Source organism: Peromyscus californicus, unplaced genomic scaffold, assembly GCF_007827085.1.
Source record: "Peromyscus californicus insignis strain IS unplaced genomic scaffold, ASM782708v3 Scaffold_10__1_contigs__length_136768540, whole genome shotgun sequence".
Lineage (NCBI taxonomy): Eukaryota > Metazoa > Chordata > Mammalia > Rodentia > Cricetidae > Peromyscus > Peromyscus californicus.
Window position 1 is genome coordinate 80,458,122 of NW_026294391.1, and position 10,924 is coordinate 80,469,045.

The following is a 10,924-nucleotide window of genomic DNA, read 5'->3' on the forward strand; positions in this document are numbered from 1 at the left end:
TTGTTATAAACCTTTAATTAGAAAAGTATTGTTTGTATATTTTTACTTATTGTAAAAATAAAAATGGGGTGGGACAAAGATAAAGCTTTGACATTGGTAAGCAAAAACAGATAAAAGTTTTTTTTTTAATTAAAAGATAAATTACAATCATGTTGAATTTCCCTAATATTTAAGCAGAATAGCATAGAGAAATACAACAAACAACATGAAAACATTGAAGCAAAATGATTTATAGGAATAAAAAAATCAACCCCTCATTAGAGAGTTTCAGACTGAATTGGAAAAAGATACAACTGCTTGTTACTTGTGGGAAACATCTCATATAAAATGATTTAGTAGTTAGAAAATGTTTAAAATATGGCCAACAGAAACACAAAGCATGAGCCTGTGCATCAAAATGAACAATGTGGTCAGGTACTTTGCTGCCGTTTCCATCGACATTTAGTAATTTAATGTTCCGAATAACACTTCATGGTAGGCAGGGTTGTTATTTTTATTCTAGAGATAAAACAGACAATGGAACATAAAGAGATTAAACAATCCCAGGTTCTCATTCTTGATGAAAAACCTGGGATTTGAGTTCTGTTGTTTTCTAACTGGAGAAACTCTACAACAGGGCTCTCAACCTGTGGGGCACATCAAATGACCCTTTCGCAGGGATTGCCTAAGAGCATCCTGCAGATCAAATATTTATATTACAATTCATAACAGCAGCAAAATTACAACTATGAAGTAGCAATGAAAATACTGTTATGGTTGGGGTGAGCACACATGAGGAATGGTATTAAAGGGTCACAGCATCAGGAAGGCTGAGAGCCACTGCTCTACAACAGTACACTTGTGCATCACAATTACCTATAGTCCTGCATCAGAATTACCTATAGTGAACTAAAGAATACTTAGTCTTCTTCAGGGATTAGCCCCTGAATTTGTTATCTAATACCAAGTGGTAAACCCGATTATTATGTATATATAAGCAACACTAAACAGACGCAGCAGGTTGTATTGATATTTTATGCTTATATATGTGTGTGTGCATGTCTAACAATAACAACTAAAAAGAGAGCCCATAAATTTAAGAGGGAATGAGGGGGGTATGGGAAGGGTTGGAGGGAGGAAATGATGTAATTATATTCTAATTTTTTTTTTTTTTTTTTTTTGGTTTTTTTCGAGACAGGGTTTCTCTGTGTAGCTTTGCGCCTCTCCTGGGACTCACTTGGTAGTCCAGGCTGGCCTCGAACTCACAGAGATCCGCCTGGCTCTGCCTCCCGAGTGCTGGGATTAAAGGCGTGCGCCACCACCGCCCGGCTATATTCTAATTTTTAAAAATTAAAAATAAAAGAAAGAATTACCTATGGTGCCTATGAAAAATGCGAACTCTTGGCATCACCTCAGGCATACCGTAGTCTTGAAATTTGCATTTAAAAAAAAAAATACTCCAGCTGATTTTTATGTAAATATCTGAGAACCATCATATGTTGTGCCTCCAAGAAAATGAGAAGAAAACAACCGAAATGGAAAACTTCAACACACCCTTTCTTCCATAGATTAAGTCGAAACACACAGCCCCTGGAGAGTGAGCTCAGCAGTTAAGACCATTGACTGTTCTTCCAGAGGACCCTATTTCGGTTCCCAGAACCAACATGGTGTCTCAAAATCGTCTGACTCCAGTTCCAGAGGATCTGCCGCCCTCTTCTGGCCTCCACAGGCACTGCGTGAGGATGGTGCACAGACATACATGTAAGACAAAAAGCTCATTCACATAAAAATAATTAAATAATTAAAAAAATGAAACACATGCGTGCATATCACAAAAGCAGAAGGAGACTGGTAAAAGGAAGCAAACTTTTGAATAAAGAGAGTGAGAGGAAAAACGGAGAGGCGTGGGATTGACGTATATGATATAGTTGAAAGAAGCTGTCTTTATGGAACCCAGCACTACGTACAATGAATGTTTGCTAATAAGAAGTAAGACTATGAGGGCTAGAGAGATGGCTCAGCGATTAATGGAGCTTGCTGCTCTGGCAGGGATCTAAGTTCATTTTTCAACACTCGTCAGGTGGCTCAAAACCTCCTGCAACTCCAGCTTTAGGGGATCTGACATCCTCTTCTTTGTTCTCCGTAGGTATGCTCACACACGTGGCACACACACACATACACATAAAAATTTTGAAAACGCTTTTTCTGGAACGCGCGTGAGCAAGGTCAGACGCAGAATACGCACTGCCTATGTCTCATCTGAGTGCTCGAATCTTTGGTGAAGTGCCCAGGCCTACTGCTTCAAAGTCCATGAAAGTGGTGAATATGTTTAGTGAGCCGCCCTTGGCCCAAAAGAAAGAGACTTATGACTGGTATCCAAATCACAACATGGATTTTGCGCTCATGGGCACACTCCATTTCCTTGGCCTTTACAGAGATGAGCATCAGGATTTTAAGGATGAGCAAAGCCGTCTAAAGAAGCTCCATGGAAAGTGGAAACCAACGAAAGGAGAGGGGAAAAGAGCTACAAAAAAAAAAATAGTGCCGGGCGGTGGTGGCGCACACCTTTAATCCCAGCACTTGGGAGGCAGAGCCAGGCGGATCTCTGTGAGTTCAAGGCCAGCCTGGGCTACCAAGTGAGTTCCAGGAGAGGCGCAAAGCTACACAGAGAAACCCTGTCTCAAAAAACTAAAAAAAAAAAAAAAAAAAATTGAAAAAAAAATAGTATCAGTTAATCAAGAAAGAAAATTCCTTCCTCAATGACTAAGGAAGTGTATCTCACAAACTTTTCACATACTAGAGGAAGGTGACCTTCCTCAGTAGACATTAACCCATGTTTGCATCCACTTCAGTTAAGCTGTGGCTGGTTTCTTCAAGATATTCTAATTCTTCAAAATTATATTTACATTGGTTTTGCAATCTGAAGTTTACCTACTTCTCTAGTGGAATGGATAAACTATTGTTTAGCAGAAAAAAATTAAAAAAGTAAAAATACGTGAGAAAACAAAGTTTTTCTATAAAAGAAAAAAAGTATATCAGGTATTAACAAAATATTTATTGGAATACTGAATCTCAAGGGATATTTCTCTAAAACATTCATCGAATAGTTCTACTCCCAGGATTTTATCCTGAGGTTAATTAGAATCGTCCATGAAGATTTATGGGAAGATATTCATAAACAGTTTTAAATTAGGTTTTAAGAAATATTGAAAGTAACCTACAGGTCTAAAAGTAGAGAAATTTTTAATTAAATCACAGTAGTGCCCTAAAGTGAAGTATTATGCAACATGGATTAAATAATGCTTTCAAAAACATGCAGTGACACAGAGAAATTCTTAAAATATAAGTAGAAAAATAGCAAAATAAAATGATCACTTGTTCCCAACTTTAGAGAAAAACTTTGGGATATACATGAATATATTTGTGTGGTGTGCTTATACCCAAAGATGTCCATTCCATCACTCCCAAAGACTGTGAATATATTAATTTACATGGCAAACTGAATTTGACAGAAACGAAAATTTGTAATAACCTTGAGATGGGAAGATTTTCCTGAATTGTCTGAGTGATCTTTAAAGACAGTTTTATCTGTCTTTAAAAGTTGAAATTTGGCCTGGAGAGATGGCTCAGCAGTTAATAGAACTTGTTGTTCTTGCAGAGAGAGGACGCAGGTTTGGTTCCCAGCACCACCATGGGAGTTCACAAACATACATAATTCCACATTCAGGGGATCTGATACCCTCTTCTGATCTTGACAGGATCCAGGCATATGTACACAAACATACTTGAAGGCAAAACACTCATATGCATACAAATAAAATCTAAAATGTTTTTTTTTTATGTAGACACTTACTTTGCATCCATCAGAAGGAGATGTGTCTGTCTAAGAAGGGTGAGGATAAACGCAACATGGCTGGCTTTGAGGAAGGATGTCATTAGCCAAGAAACTGCAGTTGCCTAGAGAAGCTTGAAAAAGGAAGGCCAGTACTACCAACACCCAACACCGTGACTCCAGACGAATAAGCCCTCCATTAGATTTCTGTGGTACATGACTACAAATCAAAACTTTTGTGTAACAATAATACTCCAAGAAAAAGAGGCTATCCACTGGTGGTGGTGGGAGGGGCTCAAGGGGGGTAGCGGGGAGGAGCTAGAGGGAGCAAAGTCATGTAATTCTAATTCAATGAAAATGACCTTTGGGCTATTGTATGCATTTGTGATAATGTGTTATAGTCTCAAACTAACACCGAGAAGAGTGTTAGAGTGATTGTCTCTGGGTGGCATCATAGGTGATTTTCACTGGCTTGAGAATGTCTTTCAGTCTGTGTCCATTAGCATCTCTAATGGGAGGCAGGAGAGGAGATGAGGATCACTGATCTTGTGGACAAAACCTTATGCACACTGAATTAGTTCTTAAAATGAATTTTTTGAAGTGGTGATATGAAGTCAAAGGTTACTACGTTTTTAAAGTCCTTGAAAATTTAAAGACAAATTCCCTTCAGAAGCTTTGTACCAATTTATAGCCCTATCCAAAAGTCCCCTTTGCTGACATTGTCATTGAATTAGTTATGGAGCTTCATTCACTCACTTTGTGAACCTCAAGTAAATAAATTAAACAAAACAAAAATTACAGAGCCAAGAAAAGCTGAATGTTGTATTTTCTCTTTAAATTTTGTTCAACAATATTTTTATTAAATCTTAGAGGTGTTGGGGGGAAATTTTATATGAATAATGGATTGACATCATTTTCCCTCTCCCTCTCCTCCCTCTAACTCCTCCCACATTTTCCAACTCCTTCTAATTTCATGGCCTCTTATACTTTAATACACATTATTTTTAAATACAGGTACTGAAGAGACAGCTCAGTGGTTAAAAGGCCCATAGCTGGACTCTCATGGTGGCTCACAATCATCTGTAACTCCAATCCCAGGGGACCTGATGCCCTCTTATCTTTGTGGGCACCAGGCATATACATGGTACACAGACGTACATGTAGGTGAAACTCCCATACATACAAATAGAATAAAAATAAATAAGTCTATAAATACAACCTAATGAGTCCATTTAGTATTGCTCATACATATGTGTTTTAGGCTTACAGTTTGGCATTGACTCATTTATCAGGCAAATGCTATAGTTTCTTAAGCTGCTTTGTGACATATACACCCAGCGCTACTTCACCTTACAGAGCGACTTTAGAGATGCTTCTTAAGCCACATAAAGTTCTCTTGTGATCATGGATTATTATTATTACATGCTTTCTTGTTGCTCTGCTGCATTTCAGAAGGACCAGCAGTTTCCTGAAGGTTTCAAATAGTCTTTCTCTAACACCTTGAAGTGCTTCTTCTTTTAAAGACATGTTTCTTTCAAATATAAACTCACTTCTAGCCTTCTCTTCCCATCTCTGTCTGGAAATACTCTTTGCAAGTCTGGAAGCACCTGGGTTTTTAATAGGTCTGTACTTCCCAAGGATTTGAATCTCCTCCCTTCCTGTGAGGAAGCTATCATTCTTCAACTGATTCCAATCAAGACTCTCCAGTGGGTAAATACCTTTAAGGTGTGGATTCAAGGGATGCATAAATTTTGCAAGAGAAACAAAATCTATGTGATCCTTATCGCTTGCTGCACTACTTGAATGATCATAATATGAATGATATTTCCCGTAGGAACAATCACTATTGGGGGGCCAGCAACTTCACCATGTATTCAATAGAAAAAGTGGTATCTGTGAACCAGGATATGTGATAAATATTTGTTTTCTACAGCATGTATTTAGCATGTAAAAATGCATCTCTAACTACCCTATCTTAATCCAACATGAAAAAATGCAATTTCATATTTCATTAGTGTTTTCATGTCTTAGAATTTAGCAAACATGTGAGGAAATGCTCTAGATAACCAGCTGTCTTGTAATTTCCCACTGACGCTGTCTTTTTCTCTTGATAAATCTGCCACCAGTGACATTTCAAATCATCCCTGTGACCTTAGAGCTACTCTCAAAGTACTTGCAGTTGTTGATGGTGATTGGATTTATCAGACCAAAAAAAACATTTTCAAATGTAAAGGCTGACCCCACATTTCTCTCCTTCACCTTCTATCTCCCTCGGCTTATTCAAAACAACAAATAGAACTAGGCAACTTGGAGTGAAGTAATAACAGTGGGAAAACAAGGCAGTGATAAGTCAAAATTTTGGTTTGTTTTGTTTTATCACCCTCCATTTCCACAGTGGTAGAAAGCAAGTGCATCCATTGTCCTGGTAGGAAAGTGAGCAGGCTGGTCTTCATCCTTTAATCTCAAGTTAGAAAAAACATATTTCTTTAAAGAACAGCAAACAACAGGTTGACTAGCTATTACAAAACCGAGACATAGAAAATGTTTTCTATACAATCACTCCATTGACTGGTATGGTACAACTGTCCAGTGATTTACCTACCCATTTGTGACAATTGGAAGTGCAAGATAAAAAATGATACACACACACACACACACACACACACACACACACACACACACACACAGCTACAGATTGACACCTTGCTGAGTGCTTTTTTGTTTGCTTGTTTGTTTTTTGGTTTTTCGAGACAGGGTTTCTAGCTGTCCTGGAACTAGTTCTGTAGACTAGGCTGGCCTCGAATTCATAGAGATCTGCCTGCTTCTGCCTCTTGAGTGCTGGGATTAAAGGCATTTTAAAAAACAAAACAAGCAAACAAACTCTACCAGATCGTGGGCTCCATCTTTTGGAAAAAGCTGTTCTCTCACTTGCCAAGACACAAACAAAGCAGCCATCTGATAGTGGTGGAGAATGGAAAATACTGAATAAGTAGATAAACTTTAATCAAAATGACTGAGCCTTACAAGCAAAGACGAAGTCAACAGACTGAGTGGTTTTCTGTACCATTTTGAATCCCACATTCTTATCTGCTCAGCAAGAGTCTTAGTTCCCTGTGTTTCATCTTGACTTATTTTTCTTCTCTGTGGTGCTAGGGATCGAACCTCAGGCCTCAGGCATGGGAGGAAAGAACTCTACCACTGAACTACACCTATCACCTCTTTGTGTTTTATTAAGTACAAGTAAACTTTGCCTCTTTTCTTCAAATTCTCCTGCTCATTCAATTCTCCACCTTACCCACGTCAAGGCAATAAAGGAACCTTTTTCATTCAAGTACACTCATTATAGGAGTGTCAAGAATTACTCATTTCTGTTTTACCTACTTGTTTCTTTCTACTTTACTCTCTTCTATCCACTACCTTATTCTGTTTAGACTTTAAGAACAATCATAGGACTTGAGAGGTAATGGCAAAACAGTTAAGAGTATGTGCTGCCCTTGCAGAGAACCCAAGCTCCATTCCCTGCACCCACATCTGGAAGCTCACCGCTGCCTGTAACTCCAGCTTCAGACGGGATCTGTTACCTTCTTTTGGCTTCTTTCAGCACTTCACTCATGTGCCCAAACCTACACCCAGACACACACGTATACATATAATTATAAATAAATTTATCTTTTAAACAGGGTCTCACTCCATTGACTTAGCTGTCCTAGAACAGGCTGGCCTTGAACTCATAGAGCTTCACCTGACTCTGCTGCTTGAGTGCAGGGTCTACGGAGTGTGCCACCCCATCCAGCAAAATTATATCTTTAAAAAATGATGATCACATCTTAGCATATACTAAAAGCCATGAAACACAATAGAGCCTTTCTCAACCCTGACACTTCTTTTAAGGTTCTATTCTTAGTGAAAGGATGTAAGATCTCTTATTAAACAAATGTTTCAAATTAAAATTCCTTTAAAAACAGCAAAGTTTATATATTGCAGTGGTTCTTAATCTTCCTAATGCTATGACCCTTTAATACAGTTCCTCACGGTGTGGTGACCTCCAACCATAAAATTATTTTCATTGCTACTTCATAACTGTATTTTGGCTACTGTTATGAATTGTAATGTAAATGTCTGTGTTTTCTGATGGTCTTAGAGGACCCCTGTGAAAGAGTCAATTAGCACAAAGGGGTTGAGACTTGCAGGTTGAGAACCACTGATTTATTGTGTGTGGAGGTCAGAGAAAAACTTGCAGGAATAAGTTCTTTCCTTACCCCGCATGGGTCCCAGGGATCAACTTCTAGTTGGCATGCTTGGGAGCAAGTGCATTAACCTGCTGAAACATCTCACTGGCTTGAAATTCACATTCCGTATGAGTCGTTTATTTAATCCTCACGTCATTCTTATGAGGTTGGGCTGGGGACAACACTCAATTGTTTAAGTGCTTGCCCAGCATGTGAAGGCTCTAGGTTCAATCCTAAGTCCTGCCAAAATAAATGAATAAATATTTTTGTAAGGTAGATGTTAGGGTTTGATTGAGAAATAGCCCCATAGCATCATGTATTTGAACACCCATTCCCCAGTTGGGTATACCATTTGGGAAGGCTATGTCATCTGTAGAGGGTAAAGCTGGAAGAAGTAGGCATTAGGGCTTGAGGTTTTTATGGTTTAGCCCCACTTCTTGTTTTGTTTTCTCTGCTTCCCTGTGTGTGAATGAAATGTGATTAATCTGCTTCCTGACTGCCAACTCAACCTCATATTCTTGCTCTTGTACTTTCCATACCATGATGGACTATATCCTGTCTGGACCCATAAGCCGATATAAAGCCTATCTCCTCTAAGCTGCTTTTTGTCAGCATATTCTATCACAGCAGCAAAAATATAAGTAATGTAGTAGGTAATATTATGATCCTTAAATTTTTGGCAACTTGCACCAAATCATGCAAGTACTGGGTCCATAAAATATGACTCCAAAGACTAAACTCTTAACTGATTAACCAATATTAGCATCCCTCGCCCCCACTGTTCTCTCTTTTCTTTCTTTCAGTTTCTCCTTTACTTCTGTAATCCTCTTTCTCAAAAGTATATTTAATGATTTTTCTTCTACAACAACACTAAAATACTTTACCAAATAATCTTCTCATCATCAAATTTGACCCTCATCCCCACACCCTGTTGTTATTCAGACCTTTGCTTTATATCACCATTTCTCTTTTATTATTTTAAAAGCATTTAAGCTGATAAGTAAAAAGTGAGTGTACATAGTGTAAATATTTGGGTGATCATGTAATATTTCAGTACATGTATTTTTATCTTTTTACAGCATTTAACACAATCACATCATTTTTTTTATATTTGCTTCCTCTTGACCACAACACCATACAATCCTAATCTTTATTTGACCTCTCAGAAATCCTTTTGTTTATCCATTATTCGTATGTCCATTCATTTCATAAATATTTTTTGACTATCTATCTTGTTCTGAGCTTTGAAGTAAATGCTGGGAATATCTTCACAAACAAAACAACACTCTTGCCTTTATAGAGATTACAGTTTAGTAAAGAGTAGGAGGTAAATAACAGAAAAAAAACACATCCTGTGTTGTACATCAAAAAAGTGATGCATCTAGGAAAACAGTGTTCAGTTAGAAGATCAGCCAATACAAAGATATGATGTAGAAAGAGCCTAGAAGTCACTGTAGTCACTGCATAGTGCTTCGAAAAGAGACAGGTAAGTATTAAGACTGGTAAACAAGAACCAGATCACAAACACTTCTATAGAACATGTAAGTACTTTTTTCTTAAGGTAAGATCAAAGAAGTCATTGGAAGAGTCGAGCAAAGTTGTAAGATGATAAAGTGTGTCGTGTTGTGTTGCTAAGAGAGGAAGACAAAGGGAGAAGCAGGAAGATCAATTCAAAGGTTATCTCAATAATGTCAGGGGGAGTGATTATGGCTTGAAAGTATGTAGTTGTAGTGAAGGTTTTGATATGTGACTAAGTTATACATACAGTTGAAGGGATACCTAATGCAATGAACTAATAGATGAACTGGAAAGTGCGAGACAATGAAATAAATCCAAATCCTTGATCTGAATTAAGGGAGATACAGATTACTGGAAACTGGAAATTATACAAATTGTGACTATAATTATAAAATAATAAATGAAAATTAGACATTAAAGTAAATATATAAGGTTGGGAAAAGAGGTCAGTGGGAGAGTGCTTGCCTAGCATTCAGTAGCTAGTGTTATTTTTTAAAAAATCCACAAACGTATTTATTTTGAATTGGTCTGTCTATCTAACTCTAAGATGTTCTCAAATGATCTTAACTGTATCATACTGCATCTTGATTGCAATGGGTCATGAGAAATCCTGTACAAAACCTGCTTGACTAATCCATTCCTGAATTCTTGACCCACTGAATCTGTGGAAGATAAGTAAAAATTTCTATCTTAAGACACAAAATTTTTGGAATAAGTACTTTATGCAGAAAAAGATACCTAATACAAATTTTGGTACCAAGAGTAAAGTAACTATGATTATGTCATCCATTTTTCTATTATCTTGACAAAATACCGAAGGAAACAATTTAAAAAGAGAAAAGATTTACTGCTTAATAGTTTCAGAGATTTCTGTCTATGACCCTTTTGCCCTATTGCTTTGGCTTTGTGCTGAAGCAGAACATCGAGGTAGTAAATGCATAGTGGAGTAAAGCTGTTCAATTCATGGTGAGTGGGAAGCAGAAAGAATGAGAAAAAGAGTCACTGGCGAGCCATACCCTTGAAAGAGACCTACACATCCTTCCTGCCAGTGATCTAGTTCCTTCAACCAGGCCCACTACTTAAAAGTCTATTCTGTCTTGAACTCATCAATGGGTTGTTCCATTGATAAAGTTAGAACCCTCATGATCCAATCACCTCTCAGTAGCACATACTTCTGAGATCCAAGCATTCAACACGTGAGCTTTATCTGAGTACTCTTCACTTCCAAGCTGTAACAATGGTAAAAATCAAAGATACAGAGGTTTGAATGTAAAAGGATTTTGAGGAGATAGTAATGAAAGCCTAAAGAACATGGAATAGACTATTAACAGGATTCTAATGGACTTTCAGGACATTTCAGAAAAAT

General features: G+C 37.6%; 1 protein-coding gene across 1 annotated transcript; it reads left to right on the plus strand.

Annotated features, from left to right (window-relative positions):
- Window positions 1-379: 379 nt before the first annotated feature.
- Window positions 380-2,511, plus strand: LOC128117053 (28S ribosomal protein S33, mitochondrial-like; the record flags this gene model as incomplete). Its single annotated transcript, XM_052748870.1, has 2 exons — window positions 380-414; window positions 2,205-2,511. Coding segments are annotated over exons 1-2 (342 nt in total), but the record flags the coding sequence as incomplete, so codon positions are not given.
- Between the last annotated feature and the right edge of the window lie 8,413 nt (window positions 2,512-10,924).